The sequence below is a fragment of the Juglans regia genome, chromosome 9, assembly GCF_001411555.2.
Source record: "Juglans regia cultivar Chandler chromosome 9, Walnut 2.0, whole genome shotgun sequence".
Lineage (NCBI taxonomy): Eukaryota > Viridiplantae > Streptophyta > Magnoliopsida > Fagales > Juglandaceae > Juglans > Juglans regia.
In genome coordinates this window covers 13,031,321-13,049,149 of record NC_049909.1, presented here as the reverse complement: position 1 = coordinate 13,049,149, position 17,829 = coordinate 13,031,321, and the positions used below count along the sequence as shown (strand labels likewise).

At 38.3% G+C, this 17,829-nt stretch overlaps 1 protein-coding gene and 1 pseudogene across 2 annotated transcripts; both read left to right on the top strand.

Moving 5' to 3' along the window:
• The first annotated feature begins 10,172 nt into the window (after window positions 1-10,172).
• LOC108986714 lies at window positions 10,173-11,787 on the top strand (annotated as a pseudogene).
• Window positions 11,788-13,557: 1,770 nt separating this feature from the next.
• Window positions 13,558-17,671, top strand: LOC108986726 (manganese-dependent ADP-ribose/CDP-alcohol diphosphatase). 2 transcript variants are annotated; one of them, XM_018959437.2, is made up of 2 exons: window positions 13,558-13,712; window positions 16,332-17,671. In XM_018959437.2, exon 2 carries the CDS (start codon window positions 16,353-16,355, stop codon window positions 17,325-17,327), a length of 975 nt encoding a protein of 324 aa, XP_018814982.1. In that variant the 5' UTR covers window positions 13,558-13,712; window positions 16,332-16,352; the 3' UTR covers window positions 17,328-17,671. The 2 variants fall into 2 exon arrangements, with proteins under 2 accessions (XP_018814982.1, XP_018814981.1); XM_018959436.2 differs by having other exon boundaries at window positions 13,558-13,775.
• Window positions 17,672-17,829: the final 158 nt, after the last annotated feature.

Here is a 17,829-nt window from a genome sequence, read left to right as displayed (position 1 = left end):
AAATAATAAAAAGGTAAGGCGATAAATGATCCATTTGCCTAATGGCCCTTGAAGGCAAGAAATTCTTCCCCTCTTTCCCATTGACTAAGACTGAATAGCTCACTAATGAAACACATTTCATGATCAGCCTGCTTATCTTCAACCCAAAACCGAGTCTATTCATCATAGCTTCAAGGAAAGGCCATTCCCCCCTATCATAGGCATTTGACATATCTAGCTTTATTGCCATAGTCCCAACACTTCTCTTCTATTTTGTCTTCATGGTATGCAACATCTCATAGGCTATCATGATATTATCATAAATTATCCTACTTGGGATAAATGCACTTTGATTGGGTGAGATAATTTCTGGTAATACTATCTTAATTCTGTTTGCAATCACCTTTGAAATGAGTTTATACAACATGTTACAGAGGCTTATGGGCCTAAACTCCTTGACCTTGGTGGGGGATTTAACCTTTGGTATAAGTGTTATTAAGGTATGATTCAGCCCTTCATTCATCTCACCTCCATTTAAAAAATCCAGCACTGCCCTACATGTATCCTCCCCAACAATATGCCAATGATTTTGGTAGAAACCTGCCCCAAAATCCATTTGGGCCAGGTGATTTCAGTGCTGACATCTGTTTAAGAGCTACTTCTACTTCACAAGCAGTAAAATCCCTTTCCAGTCTCTCATTCATTGTCTCTATAACTTTAGGCTCAGCTAGCATAACACACATCTCTATATCCTCAGCTTTAGGCAAAGATGATGAAAAAAGTTCATTGAAGTAGCCATAGAAAGCACCCTTTATCTCCACCTCTTCCTCCACCATCCTCCCTTATGAGTCCATGATTGCTTTAATAGTATTTTTCTTCATTCTCTGGTTAGCACATGCATGATAGAACTTAGTATTTCTGTCACCATATGTTAACCAGTGCTTTTTTTCCCTCTACTTCCACCTCAAGTCTTTCTGCTCTAAGTACATTAATCTCTCCTTTTAGCCTCTTTAATTCACAGCTATTTTCTGGCCCTTCCTCCTCCTCAATGATTATTATTTTTTCAGAAAACTCTTTAATTTCACCTTCCCTTCTTAGAACAAAATTTCTACTCCATCTGCTCAGTGAGTTTCTGCACCCAGCTAGACCGCTCTGTAACTTTTTTCGTGGCTCATTCACACCAGAGGTCTTTTCCCATTCAGCTTATACAATTCTTCCACACTCCTCTTCTATGCCCCAACTCATTTCATACTTAAAATTTCTTCTCTTAACATACCTCTGTACTCTCCTATTAGTAGTAAGAACAAGGGGTTTGTGGTCTGAAACCTAAGTCACTAGAGCCTCCACACTCATTTCTTGAAATCTACTAGCCCAACCATGATTAGCTACAGCACGATCCAACATTTCTTTTACAAAAGACTCATCCTTGTGACCATTGCTCCATGTGAACTTATACCCACACCATCCCAGATCAGAGAGCCCAGACATCTCTAAAGCCCTTCTAAACATTTCCATTTGCCCTTCATTTCTCTCCCTTCCCCCCATTTTCTCATATTGGGTCACAATTTCATCGAAATCCCCTATAACACACCAATCCACTTTTGGTAATGGTTTCAGGGCCTTAAGTAACTCCCATGATGACCCCCTTTTATTAGCTTCCATGTGACTTATTAACCCATACACTAACATCTCCAGTCGAGGAGCACCAGAATCTAATCTCCATTACAAGCCCTTTACTATGAACATTTCCATTCTGCCCATAGCCTCACTTCCTCATCCTCCCCCCATTTTCTTATTGGGTCACAATTTCAATCGAAATCCTCAATCTATCACTACCCACCAATCCAACTTTATATATAATGGTTTGCAGGGCCTTAAGCAGATGAGCTTTTGGATTTCCATAAAACCGTGTTAATAACCATCTGCTTTCCCCTCCTTCACCATTAACCCATACACTAACATGCCTCTGGAGTAGTTCAGTAATCCTACCTCATCTCCATTCTTTCACATCGTCATCAACCCACCCCTCAATCCTCATACCCCTAGGTTCAACCACAATATATCCCTCCATTCCTAATTTCTTTTGCACCTTTGTAGCTTTTCTTGAATCTAACTTTGTCTCCATTAGGAAGACAATGTCGGGTTTCTTTTCCTTTACTAGCAAGCAAGAGCATGAACTGTTCAGGGGTTCCCAAGCCCCCAACAATTCGAACTAATGGTTTTCATTACTCTTGGCGGGGCTGCCAAACAGCCTCTGTCACTCCTATTAATGTCAACATAGCCTCACTTCCTCCCATTTGTTTTAATGTCTTTTGTTCCTTCTCTTCCTCACTACTATTCCTTCCACCTCTTTTTTTTGTTTTTTGCTAACAAAACTAGAGGAAACTGATGCCTTACCTTTGCCTCTTGCTCTATACTTCCATTTTCCAATTGTCAAAATGGCCTGCACTACATTCTGCCCCTCATTGATTTCCTCATCATCAATCATCACACTACTTCCCCTTAGTTCACTGATAGGCAGTTGTTTTTCAGTGCCTGATAATGCCTCTTGATCACTATGGAGCATAGCCTCTTCCCCACACCAGTCTCTATAGGTTCCTTTAAATCTTCATTATTTGCCTTTGTTGCTAGTTTTGAATTCCCTGTCTCTACTTCCACCAAAGACTCAATTTCCCTACTAAATACCTCATCCTCCCCTGGTTTTTTCATCTCAACTACCTCGTTAGATCCATTTTCCTTTCTTTTCACCTCACCTTCCACTGACTTTCCCTCCCAATTTCTTTTTCATTTCTTTTTTCATCCTTGCAACCCTCACCTCTCCCCTCCCCAGATCTGCTCCTCGCCCTTCCCTCTCTTTCCAGCCTAGCTCCATATTGATAGGATCTCCTCCTTGTAATTGTGTCAGCCCTCAACCATGGCCCAAATTTGAATTTAGGAGCCTCTTTCAACTTCCTTCCACTAGCTTCTACTACACAACCCTTCTCTCCATGTATAATCCAGCCACAGTGGAAGCACAATCGAGGCAACTTATCATATTTAAAATTAACCCACGCATTACATCCATTAGTTTTTATAAATCCGCCCCTCGCAATAGCTCTCAGCAATGGGATCTCTATTTTTACTCTTAGAAATTGACCCCAGCCCACTCCATCATCTATTACCTCCACATCCAACACCTTCCCCATTGAATTTTCAATTTGAACTCCATAGTCCCTCGTCATGTAAGCCATCGGCAGATTATGGAATTGAATCCAAAAAACTTCTCTATCGAGTTTCCAGTGTTGTGGTTGGGAGAAACCATCAAACACATGGAGGATGAACATACGGCTATCAAATAGCCATGGACGCCCATCCATTACCTTCAACTTATTGGCGTGGGTCTTGAAAGTGATGATGAACGTGTTGACTTCCACCTCCTAAAAAGTTGCAAGGTAGCTTATTCTCCAGATTTTGCCCAATGTTGGTGCTAGCACCTCCTTCCCAATCACCCTCTCCATACACACCTTCCCAATTAAACTTTTGTCGCCTTTCTCCCTCACTGCATCCTCAGATTTACTTCCAAGTTCGATCCCCACTTTCTCTTCTTCTGTTAGACATAGGTTCCCACACAACTCCTCTAGACCCTCCATCTCCTCCATCCTCCGTCCACCTTTCTACGAAGTCTCAACCACTCTTCATTCTCGAAGGTTCAAGAAAAAAATTTACCACCTCTACTTTCACAGGAAAAACAGAGAGGAGACTAGCCAATTAGTTAGTTAAAGTTAAGCTAGTTAAACATGAAGAGGGTAGATATTACGCTCTTAAGAATTGAAAATTTGACCAAGTCAAAATCTAAGTGGTATCAGATTTGAATAGTCTAATTTCAATAAACTTGTATAAGATTTAAAAATTGAGTTTTTTTTATTATTTTATTTTACGTGGGTCTCAAAATTGTACACTTTTTTTAAAAAAGAATTTGCATATCTTATAACTGTACAAATTGTAACTGTTGATGTCGTGTTTCGCACACCCTTGGGCCAGGCTCTGACAACTTAGGTCTTCACAATGAGCCTTGCAAAGAGAGAAGTGTACGCGACTTTGAGAGGGCGGCATGGGGGTTGGGGAAGCCTTCGATGCCAAAGTCAGTAAATGTTCTTGGAGTGTAGTAAATAAGTAGGCAAGCTTAAAAGTCAAAGAGAGCATCCTCATACCTAGGATCGGCTATTTATACTAGAAGTTTGGTGAGCAGATCAATCCTATCGCTATGATATCTGGAGTCTTCGCATTGTTCACTTGTCAGAATCTTAAATGCGGCGGGCCTCCGTGTCGGTCTCGTAATTGCGGGTGTGACTTGATTTACTGCATCATTAATATGGGGTAGTTTCTTGAGCCTCAACTTGGTTTATGGGAGCTGTTGATGCTCTGATTGCTGATGAATCAAGAGTCCTCCACATTTCTTGTGTATACCCCTGTTCTGGAGGTAGGCCGCCGATGCATCAGGTTGAGTTGTCTTGTCGAGCAGATGGCACCTCTCCCTAGCTGAGGGTTTGCCCCTTATTCAGGTAAGATCCTCATTGGACTGGGTTTCTGGGCTGAGGCCCTATGGGCCTTTCCCAGGGGGAAAGTTCCCCTCATAGTAATACTCAAGCCAAACACCAAGTCCAAGCTAATCGTAGGTTCTATAATTTTTTTTTTCTTTTGGGTTAATACGTATGAAAAGCCCACTTGAGATTTAACGAGTAATTTTAGAATAACTACGGGTCCAAAATTTATTTCGGCGGAATACGAATTTTTATTGGACTTAATAAATAGGTTAAAGTTATTTAAGGGACCAAGTGGGATCTTTTAATTTGGGAATTGACTCGAAAAATTTACAAGACGAGTTGGGCTATTTTAACAGTTGAGTCAAGACCTATTATTATTATTATTTTATTAAATGATCGACCCATGAAAACACGGGTAAGCCAAAAAAATTATGTGGACTGCATTAACCGACCCAATCCAGTTATTAAAACCCTAACCCAGTTGCTTAAGTGACCCGACATCCAATTTCTTTAGAAACTCCCCACCACGCACGACTCTACGCTCATGCACCCATGCATGTTTCTTCCACTTCCTCCTCTAGGGTGTTTCAATCACCTATAAATATACATATATTCCTCTCATGCATTTTAGAAACTGCCCACTGCCTCCAGCCACTATCCAAGCCCTACCTTGCTTGCACCTCAACAAACCACCAGCCACAAGTTGTCGTTAACCCAAAGCTCTTTGTCGCTGCACCTGGACGGACCGAGAGAAAAGGAAGCAAACCCAAAACTCAATCCCATGTTCAATGTTGCACCGTAGCCCCTCCACATGCGTCGCCAACCACCACTACCTTGACTTCCTTCCATAAACCGTAGCTACCCAAACACACGACAACAAGTCGCTAGCCCCACATCCATTGACCCATAATCCTCTATTGCGTTGCCCCCACCCAAACACACGACAACAAGTCGCTAGCCCCACATCCATTGACCCATAATCCTCTATTGCGTTGCCCCTACACCACTAGCCCACACCACTAACCGAGCATTAGCACCCCAAAGCCAAGCCAACCATTGTCACACAACCTTTTCCTCCATGCCCACAACCTCCATGCATCCAACCCCACATGGCAGGCTTTGTTTTTGCTCTTCAAAACAGAGCACTTGCTGCCCCTATCGTGATCCACAAGAGTTGAAAGCCACCGCATCCCAATCGACGGAAGAAGCTACCATGTTTAGTCGTTGCTACACGGTGAGTCTCCATCGCCGAACACATGTGTAGCCCTCAGCTCTCTCGGTAATCTCTCTCTCCCCCTCACACCATGCTCTCTCTCTCTCTCTCTCTCACACACACACACACACACATACACTCTTTCTCTCTCTTTCTCTCATCACTTTCTCTCTCACTCTCGTAGTGCATTACTGCCGCCTCAGCCACCTCGCCACCACTTCATAGCTACTCTTACGGCGAGTCTTCGTCGTACGGCCCTGGATCTAGGGCTGTAAAAATAAACATGAGAATCGGCTCGGACCGGTTGGTTCGGTCCAAGACCGGTTCCTCCATTTTAAACCCGGTCAAAATTGGTTCGGTTTCGGTTTTAGGTTTTTCGGCAATGGACCGATTCATATATATATTTTTAATTAATTTTTAATATTATATATAATACTTTTTATACTATATATAATTTTATATAGTATATAATTATATATGAAATAATGTTATATTATAATTTATAACATAAAATTTAAATCTTAAATATAAACATTTGTTTGATTATATGTTTTATATATATAATATATATTAATTACATTTAATGGCCTAATAAATTTTCAACATATTTCTTTTGATACATACATTAGTAATACTAATACTAAAACCAGACCAGAACCGGTAAAACTGAAAGTACCAGCTTAGTAGGGTAACCGATGCGGTATCGGTTCATGAAAATTCAAAAAGGGTGTATATCGGTTCGGTCCCAAAATTTGTTTAAAATCAGATCAAACCAGACCGGTTACACTCCTACTGGATCTCTATATTTATCCTTACAAACTAAAAGGTGGCTTTGCATTTTACGTAAAGCAATGGTAAATTTTTATTCATCGTTTATTATAGATAGGCAAAATTTTGAGAGGTTCAGAAGGGCCTGTACGTCAAAACTGATAGAAGAATATGTATTAAAAAGAATTGACATTAATGTTATCTCTAAAAACTCGAATCCATAATTTCTCAACTTTGGCATCTCTCCTCGAATCTTTATCTTTACTCATCCATCTTCAGGAGTCATGTTCGGAAAAAGCTTATGTAAGGCAATATTGAACCAGACGTGGCTTTCCCCTCTCGCCTTAATTCATTGGTATGCGGTAATAATATTGAAAAATGCTAGGGAGCTCGATTTGGGCTCCCGTTTGCTTTTCTGGTTTGACGTGGGAAGACCAGTTGGCTTTTCCGTTTTGTTTGTTTTTCCTCACATTTTTTTTCCCTCCCTCACCCAAATCTCTCTCACTCTGCATCTCCCCTGCCCAGTGAAACTCATTCTCTGTCTCCATCTTCCCCGCATCTCCCTCTCCTTCTCCATCTCCCCTCCCTCGCGTCTCCGTCTCCATCTCCCCTGCCCAGTGAAGAACCCGTCTCCTCTACCCGCTGATTACTGCCCAGTTCTTCTTTAAGGTAAGATGTCGATGCCTGTTTTTTTTTTTAGTTTTTTTTTATGGCTTTGGTTATTTTGGAATTTTTGTTGGACTCAGTTTTGAATTTTGTTGTACCAATTTGAGACTCATTGTTGGGTTTTTTTTGGCTCAATTTTGAGTTTTGTTGAGTTTTAAAATTTTTTTTGGACTTAGTTTCTGGCTTTGTTGATTTGTGGCTTTGTTTTGGTCAAGGCAAGAAGAGTGAGGCTCTTTTGGGTAGTTGAAGGATTAAATGAGGTGAATTAGGATTGTTGGTCTTTTGAGTGTTGGTGGGTTCAACTAGGGCAGTTGGCCACAGTGGTAGATGATTTTGGTTGCTGGGCCACTTAGAAGGACTGCTTCCTGATAAGGAAATGTTCATCGCGGTTAGGATATGGGCGCCTTCTTCGTCTCACTTGCAGGGCGAGGACGACGTCCCTCTTGCAAATTCCAGATTCGATAAGTTTTCCTTGCATTACATATACGAGACTAGTATATAATTTGTTTTCTTTCTAAGCCAAAAAAGTTGGTAAAAGGAAAGAAAGATTTTGAATCTCAAATAGTAGTTGGGAATTGGTAGTGTTCTTGGTTTCACTCGTACTTTTCTTTTGATTTCTAGGCATCCAAAATACAAGTTTTTATGTTTAGATATGATGAAATGATGAAGATAATGATGAGTTTCATTGAGCAGGGGAGACACAGAGTGAGAGAGATCTGGGTGTGGAAGGGAAAAAGAAAAAGAAAAAAAAGAGGAAAAAAAAAAGACGGAAAGACCAATTGAGCTACCACATTAGTGATTTTCGCCTTACTCATTAATAAGCTTGCAACCGGAGCTCAAAATATTGGGTCTGTGTCTGACCCGACCTGGAAACCTCCCTCTAAAGTGCCAACCCGACCCGAACCGAACCGGCCATTCAGAACAAAAAGCGGGTTGAACTTGTATGACCCGACTGATCTTGAAAAGACAACAAAAACAACAAATGGTTTTGGACCCGACTGATCTTAAAAAGACAACAAAAACAACAAATGGTTTTGGATATTTGAAGGGCATATATGTAGTTTTTTGTTGATGGATGGGCTCACGTAGCCGTTGATTTGATTCTGACTCTGACTACTCCCCATTCTCCGATCACAATGATGGTAGCTGCTATTGTTGTCTTAATTAATGGTCTGCTAAATAGGTCCGATGAGACTGACGGGAGACACACTCCCATTTCTACATTAATTAATGAATTTCATCTGTAATAATATAATATTATTATCTTCTTGGCAACCGCCAAAGCACTATGAGAACTTTACTATGTTGTTGTGTTGAAAAAGAAGCCAAATCTTAGATCCACGTATAGGGAGGGACTGTTGAGACATTGCCATAAGAGAACCTTATCTTGGTTGGGTGGGTGTTTCAGCTTGAAAAAAAAAAATGGATTAAAGTACAAGGACAAATGAAGTATTACTGCACCGGTACAGTACTACTACTGCACTAGTCCAAAGATGAAGTTTGAGTGAGTGGACCAGAGATGCCCAAGGTCCATGAGTTAACCCTACTAGTCGGTTTCGACCGATATAATATGTAGCCAACCCCCGTTGTTTCACTTGATTTGATGAGTTCGACTTTTGTCGGTGGATCAATAACGAGTCTTGCGATCAGATAGGCCCAGGGCGTTTTATGCATAGGCCTACTCATTAATACACAAAATATATTTGCTATGAGTAATGCTATACACTACACTTTCATCCTATTTTGATCATACTAAGTCGTATGTGGCACATTTATCACCATTAGATGAAAAAGAAACATGTAATAAATGATCATTTAATGGTGATAAATGTGCCACATCATACTTAGTGAGATGAAAGTGGAATGGTAATATGGTATATAGAATTTTTCATTTGCTATAGATACGGACATAATTTGATTTGTTAATGAATTTAAAAATATTAGTATGAGATTACCAATACTAAACAATATGAGAGCTCCATTTCTTACGGAAGCAACTCTGTTTTCACATTTCTTACGTGTCATGAACAGTGAAGCATAATAAATGTGAAAATATTGCTAGAAATTTGATTAGAGTATTGGTATTGATTTTGTCAAAAGTCTTGTCAAATGTAAAATATGATGAATTTCATTAAAATAGAGTTGCATTGGATTAACCAAAGAGATAAGTGGGAAGCTTTGAGTTACAGTAAATGGATGGGTTTCTTCAAATTTAATGGGCTACTATTCACCACTCAAATATATTTTTTATTCACTTTTAATCTCCAAATGTCTTTTTTATTCACGTTTAATCTCCAACTGTCTTGTAATAATAATGTAAGAATCAAATTAAATTATTAATTAACATATGATTAGTGTAATTATAAAATATGATAAAAATAAAAATATTTTTATTAAAAAAATATTATTATATTATTATTTTAATTAATTCAATATGGGGTTATGGCTAGGAAGGTTTTGGATTTATAAAAATCATATACTTTTTATCAAATTTTAGAAATAGTTTTAATGAAGCCAATACGAATATTAGGGTTGAAATTTGGTTAAGTTGTTCATATGTCAAATCAGTGTAACCTTCGTAACATTTATATTTCATTAGTACGATTAAAGTCAAAAAAAGGAAAGAAAGTGGGACATCTATCTATCCTCATATGTTGGACCAACATTGTTCTATCCGAATTTGAGTCTCTTAAGTGAGAGAGAGAGAGAGATAGACACGTTGAAATTCACTGTTGTTAAATCACACTTGTCCCAAAACTCTAAATTGATTGGAAGAGAGATTAAAAAATCTCAATTATATACTAACAATATGTCTCAGTTTCAACTTTGGTCCTCAAATTTAATAAGAGGTTTGACAATCTGTGTCTTTTTTGATAATAGAATCTTCCTTGTCTTGAAAGCAAAGCAAGTGGCCTTGAAAAGCAAAGCAAAAGCACTGTGTCCATACTCTAATTAGTGCTACACTGCATGGTATAGACACTTAGTGCAAAATCTTTGAAGCAGAAGGAAGAGCTAAACAAGGAATGGATCCAATGACCTTGCTGCATAAATGGTGGCAACTGCTGCATTCAAGCACTCTGCTAAATCTTTTCCTCTTCTCCCTGCTTCTTCTCTTCTCCTTACTGCATCTCCTTAAGCTCACTGGAGGTAGAAAACTCAATTTCCCTCCCTCTCCTCCTAAATTTCCAATAATTGGCAACCTTCACCAGATAGGGACACTACTCCACCAATCTCTCCATGCTCTTTCTGAGAAGTATGGCCCTATTCTGCTATTACACTATGGAAATTCCCCATTTCTTATAGTTTCATCCTCAGAAATAGCTTGGGAGCTCATGAAGGACCATGATGCGGTTTTCTTGAATAGGCCCCAAATAAAGGCAGCAAATGTACTTTTTTATGGATGCACCGATATTGCTTTTTGTCCCTATGGTGAGTATTGGAGACAAGCCAAGAAAATCTGTGTTCTTGAGATTTTAAGCCAAAGGAGGGTGCAAGCATTTCAGTTTGTGAGGGAAGAAGAAGTTGCAGAGATGGTCGAGAAGATACGAAGCTCGTGTATGAATGGAGCAGCAATTGATCTAGGTGAGATGCTTGTTACTATCTCAAATGACAACTTCTAGATCCTCCCTTGGTCAGAAGTATGAAGGAGAAGAAGGTAGCATGAATTGTGGGCATTTATCAAGGAAGGCAATGGAAGTCATAGGAGCATTTTTCTTTGAAGACCTCTTTCCATGGCTGGGATGGGTTGATGTTCTGACTGGATTTTTTGCAAGATTGAGGAAGACTTCTCAAGCATTACATGCAGTCCTTGATCAGATAATTGAAGAACATGAAAAGAGCGGGGATAGCAATCAATCTGATAAGAAAGACTTTGTGGATATTCTTCTCCATCTTCAGAAGAATGGCATGCTTGATATCAATATCACAAAAGACAATATCAAAGCGATCCTGCTGGTATCCCTCCGACTCACTCACTCACTCACTCACTCATTCACACACGACTAAAGCTCAATACTTCTTGTCATCTTGCAAGACATGTCTGTGGGAGGAACTGATACCACTGCCACAACCATGGAATGGGCAATGGCAGAGCTTGTGAAAAATCCTGGTGTGATGAAGAAAGCCCAAGAAGAGGTAAGAACAGTGGTGGGAGAAAAATCAAAAGTAAATGAGGCAGATCTAGATCAAATGGAGTACTTAAAGTGCATTGTCAAAGAAACTTTGAGGTTACATCCTCCTGTTATGGTTACTCGCAGTACATCTGCAAGTGCTAAACTAGTAGGTTATGATATTCCTCCCAGAACAACCATCTTGATCAACACATGGGCAATTCAAAGGGATCTCAAGTTATGGGACAGGCCAGAGGAGTTTCTCCCAGAGAGATTTCTTAACAACTCCATTGATTTCAAAGGCCATCATGACCAATTCATCCCCTTTGGTATGGGATGGCGGGCATGCCCTGGGATGTCACTCACCATCATAGAAGCTGAATTTGTGTTGGCCAATCTCCTCTACTGGTTTGACTGGGAGTTGCCAGATGGTGCAACTGTGGAGGACTTTGACATGACTGAGATTTATAGGCTACTCATTCGGAGGAAAACATCTCTTCGCCTTGTACCAGTGCTGCATTCTCGTTAATAAGACATGAATAGTCATCAGTTTGTCTTGTTTTTTGTATCTATCCATTGCCATAGAGCTGTCTTCTTAATAAAAGTAAGAACTTCTTTCTTTGTAATCTCTGATATCATTTTTTGTATACTGAATACAAATTTATAAGTGCATCAACCAGAAACATAATTCTTTCACTCTACAACATTTATTGATATCCGAATGAATTTTTCGAGCAACATTAAATACTCAATAAACCAAAAAGGAAGGAAGAAGTCGCACAACTTCTGAACTAACTTACAAAACACAAATAATTATGGTCTGTAATGGGAGCTTCTCCTCCAGAAATCCCTTGGCCAAGTGTAAAACAAACATAACATCAAAGATGGGTAGAATTCTTCGAAAACAGGATTCATGAACCACCTGTTAATAATATAGCCTATTTAGCTGATAGAAACTCATGAAACATAACTTCATTGAGAACACTACTTCAATGGCACATCTTCTAGGTACCTTGAGTCTAAAAGTCATCAGGATCATCATCTTGGAAATTCTGGGCTTGTTTCTATGAGGCTTTGCTCTTTCACAAATGATTCAAAATATCTTCAGGAAACTACAGCAAAAGGAATCTGACCACGAGAAACTGTCCATGAGCTGATGAGAAAATCAGAGCAGGTGCAACTGGTATCAGATTGTGTGTGTGTGTGTGTGTATTACTCAAAGTTAAGCTAAAACATGAAGAGGGAAGGTATTACGCTTCTAAGAACAATTATTAGAAAGCATTGAATAGAACGAATAGACATTAATTTCATATTCTTAACTTGACATCCACGAAAACTCGAATCCATCATTTTTTTTTTTCATCCATAACTTTAAATTTTACTTTCATGAAGCATCAAACCATTTAAAAACTTGGTAGAAAGAAGTGCCAGCCACATAATTAATTAAATAAAGAGTAAATAGTAATGAGATGAGTTGTGAGATTTGTGAGTTAAAGTTGCTGAAGAGTAATGAATAGTAGTGAGATGAGTTGAAATGAGCTGAGATGAGCTGAAATGACTTGCGAATCCAAACTACTGAAGAGTAATGAGTGTGTAAGTTTCATACATTATTTTTTTACAAAAAAATAAGAGGTCTATCATTAAAAAAATAATTTTTTCATGTGGATCTCATAGTTACTAATTTTTTTCAAAAGAGGTAAACGAGGCTTACATACCTAATATTGCAAATATCATTTCTCATTATATAAAATGTTTTATACAATCTTAGAGTGTACAAATCTTGTGCACGTGAAAAAACTAATTTTTTACTGTAAGTCCCATATTTTCTTCAAATGAAGTGCATGGAACACACACTAATATTGTATCTAACATTACTTATTAATTAAATGAATATATATTTGGACTCCATCATTTTTCAAAAATCTTGGAATTTTCTTCTTCCTTCTCAAATCATCTTTCCTTAAAATAAAATGATTAAAATATATAAATAATTTGAAATAAAATCCAAAAACAACTTATTAAAAAAAAAAACAAAATCGAGAGAATTTATGCACAGCATGTCTCATTCCAGCATATAATATATATATCAAGTGGGTAGGTGAATGAATATATTATGGGTAAATTGGCAATTCCAAAATAAAAAAATGGAAAAAAGAAAAAAAGAAATTCATATTGGCAAGTGTGTAATTGTAAGTGGAAAAAAGGGTATTTTAGTAGTTTTGTCTACCGCAACTAACTACCTAACATCACGCGCGGAAGTCTCTCACCTCAATGAAAGCAATGCCGACAGAGTACTGTTCCAAATTTCGTCTCATCCAAAACGCCGTCGTGTCTTCTCCGCGGAGCTCAGGACCTCCGCGTTTTGAGGCGTCCTATAAATACCCAAAACAACCTCCTTCTCCTGTCTCCACCAAACGCCGAATACTGATCGGTTTTTCTCATCGTCGACGAACCGTACGTCCTTCTTGACTCTCTCTCTCCGGTCACACTTGCTCTTTGCTACTCTCTCTCTTCTCGGTTGGTCTCTCTCTTTGCCACTACACCATCGACTTAGTTTTTCGGTTTATCTGCAAAGAATTTGATCTCTGTATTGTAGATTTCATTTTCTCATGTGCATTTATGTTTGTAATCTTTGTTTAAAATGAGCACCTCAAATTTCTATTATGAGTCAATTAATTCACTTGAATTTTTGTTTTTGAGCAAAGGTATAAAAGCTGGAGCCTATTAATAGGATCTGTTTTGAACATTGAGTGGCTTGGGCCTAAGTTGTGCTCTCCGTGTGAAGGAGTAGCTTGATAGTTTTTGCGGCTGAAAGATGCCATCGGTAGTTCGCTTTGGGTATATTAGAGGCTGAATTTTATAACATAATTGTTGATCATCTCTTCTTTGCCGATAGACGGTTTTTATGCTCAATCATGTTTTATTCGGTACTCTCTTCGCTATACGATTTTAAAACTTGAATTGATTTTAATTAACACTGTTGCTGGCGCACCAAACAAGAATCAGTACTTTAGCCGGCACAACAATCATTACTTAAATCTTGTATGGTGTTTGTTTGCTTGGATCATTTGGTTTCCTCGTTGATTGTTATGTTTTATTGTGTTGGCAAATTCACCTGTCAAAACATATTCTTGTGTTAAAATATTCAGTGTTAAGGGGTAAGTCGGTGATGAATTCGATACAGGACTTGAAAGATTCCAGTTTATGTATGTTGTTTTTTGGGAAAAACCTAGTCAAAGTTAAAATGGAAATATACATTGATCTATACATTGGATGAAGGGAAACTTGGTGACGTTGAAAGTTTATTCAAAATTTTATAACTTTGTATTTTGCAGAAATTTTCCATTTTCAGTGTTTAATGTGTCAAAACGGGGTTCTCAAGAGAAATTCGAAATCCAGACTTATATGTGCATTCAAGGACCTGAATATAAGATACACACCTGGACATTATCATGGGTGTCTGGACTTGTTTTTCTGAATTTGGACAGAATAGCTTGTATGAATGTCCAAACGGAGAGAAGTTTAATTGCGCCACAACAAAAATCGTGAAACTCTAGAGAATTCCTAACTTTGCATCTTACCGTCCACCTCAAAACTTACCATATTGAGGATTCTGAATTCATACAAAAGTCAGCAATTTTTCCAGTTTGTTTAAAGGGTCTCTACGCATGAAATGCTGTAGAGGAGAAGGCCATGTCACTTGTGATAGGAGAATTTTACTATCTGTTTTTTAACGTTCACCTTGAGTTTTTGTTAAGGAATCAGGCCATTGATTAGAGTACTAGGAGAGACTAGTTTTTAGAGTTTTTAAATCAAAGAAGAAGCCGCCACGCAAGAATTCTATTCTTTAACATCTAAGAAGAAGCCACCATAGTTTTGAGAGAGGAAGCCATATAGAATAGATTTCCAAAGTGGGTTGTTGTCTGGTATGGAAGGAGTTTGTTACAAGGAGTTGTAAAGGGAATTATTTGTAAAACTTAATTCTTCTTGTGGATTGATTTTCTGGGTTTTGCTGCCCTAGAAGGTTTACCTTTGAAGAAGAAAAAAGTTTCACTTCGTCACCAAATTTCTGTCTCCTGATTTATTTTTTGCTTTTGTGATAATTTGGTGTTTATGTAGGATGACATGTCCTAGATTGGTGATTATTATGCTTGTTAAAACACATATTCATCCCCCCTATGTGTTAATTTGGAGTTATATTTCGATTTGTAGACATGCTTCATTGTTTGTTAACATTATGAAAAAAATGGAGTCCAGTCATTAATTTTGAGTTTATAAAAGCAGGTTTTTTGAGAAAATTAATTTTTGCCTCTTTCCCATGGGAGCTTTGGGAATGTTTGTTGGAGACTTATGAAACCAACTTCTGCAATGTAGTGGAATTTTTTTCAGCACTTCTTAACTTGACATATTGAATTTCTTATCAGATGTTTATTTTTTTGTCCTAATTTTTGAACTGGGGTTTCTAAATGTGCTAATCATCAAAATCTTGGAGCTTCCTATACCTCCAACATAATTTTTAGGCCATTATAATTTATTTATTCATTTATTTATTTTGGTGTAAAATCTGAGTTGCTTGGGTGAATTGCCCAACTATTTACTTGGAGAAGTTGTTTTCATTTAATCCAGTTTTTTGTTCTTTATCTCCTAGCGTTTTATACCCCCTCTTTTCAATAAAAAAGAGGATAAAGTTAACTTCTTTAATGATAAATAGCCCATAATTAGCTACATTATGAACATTGTTTTCGCAGAACTTTCATTTTAACTGTATTTTCACAGAACATTTCATGGATTGGTGATTCTATTTACCCTTTATACATATGAATGGCGATTCTTTATAAGTGTGTAAAGAAGCCTCAAGTGCAAACTCTAGTTTTTCTTTTAAAACTACCCTAAACTTGAAAATCACATGCGTCACAACTGCTAGGATCACAGTTCCTTTTTTCTTTTGCCTTTTTGGTGGGTGGTGAGGAGGTGGTTCAATATTAAGTGAAGCATCCCTGCAATTTTCATCGATCCTTTACTATTACACTAGATAAGTTTGGCTCATTAAAGTTCATTCATTTTACTTGATAGGTTCTTAATGCTAGCTGCACCATGGGCTCAACAGATGGGTTAGTAGATGCACAAGAGAAGCAACCTCTTTTTTCTTTTGGAGTTATATCTGACGTTCAGTATGCTGATATTCCTGATGGTCGCTCATTTATTGGGATTCCACGATATTATCGGCATAGCATTATTGTATTGCAGAGGGCAGTTCAAAACTGGAACCACCACCAGAAGCTTAAATTTGCAATCAATTTTGGGGACATTGTTGATGGTTTTTGCCCAAAGAACCAATCCCTTACTGCTGTGAAGAAAGTTGTCAATGAATTCTCCAAATTCAATGGCCCAGTCTATCACATGATTGGCAATCACTGCCTCTACAATCTTCCACGCAGCGAGTTAATTCCCTTGTTGAAGATTCCAAGTCATAATGATCATGCCTATTTTGATTTTACACCAACTCCAGAATACAGATTCATTGTACTGGATGGCTATGATATCAGTGCCATTGGATGGCCTCAAGATCATCCAAACACTTTGGAAGCCTTCAATTTTCTTCGTGAAAAGAACCCAAATTCTGAAAAGAACAGTCCATCTGGACTAGTGGGCCTTGAGAGAAGGTTCCTTATGTTCAATGGAGCAGTTGGGAAAAAACAATTGGAATGGTTAGATGGTATACTTCAAGAAGCATCTGAGTTAAAACAGAAAGTGGTAATCTGTTGCCATCTACCACTAGATCCTGGTGCTTCAAGTAAAGAAGCTCTTCTTTGGAATTACGATGAAGTGATGGATGTGATACACAGATACGATTGTGTGAAGGTTTGTCTAGCTGGACACGATCACAAAGGTGGGCACTCAATTGACTCTCATGGAATACACCACAGAGTCCTTGAAGCTGCCCTAGAATGCCCTCCAGGCAGAGACGCATTCGGTTTTGTGAATGTTTATGATGACAGGCTATCACTTATCGGTACAGATAGAATGCAGAGCACGGACATATGTTTTCAGCCTCAATCAGACTTATGAGAATAACAGTGTTAAAGAACCCCGATACTTATCTGTTAATTACAATGTGGAGTGTACATTATCTCCACAAAACCATACATTTGGAATCATTTAAAGTGTTAAGATTTAGCTGGGTTCCCTTGCAAAATATCGGAGACTCAACAAATTCTGTTGCTCTACCCAATTCTGCTTATGATTGGTAACCCTGCATATACTCTCTGCTAGATCTTCTTTCAGTTCTAATATCCCTTGTACTTCATGTGATACTTGTATTTTTATCTCGATCTATAGCTACCTGTGCCGACCTTGTTAAACACCAGCCATGCATGGCCCTTTTAAAATTTCGTGCTCACGTGCTGTTTTCTTATTGTTTTGGTTATGCTGAAGAGCCATGTGATGCTACTAGTGCGTATAATTACTCCAAATATCTGCAAACTGTGGCAGGTCGGTCAGTACCTTGTAGCTTAAGCAACTAACTCCTGAACTTTCTCTAGGATCAATGACATAGTAGGGTGTTCAACCG

What these genes read in the sequence shown, in the direction of transcription:
- LOC108986726 (XM_018959437.2), top strand. Translation starts at nt 16,353, where the DNA reads ATGGGCTCAACAGATGGGTTAGTAGATGCACAAGAGAAGCAACCTCTT.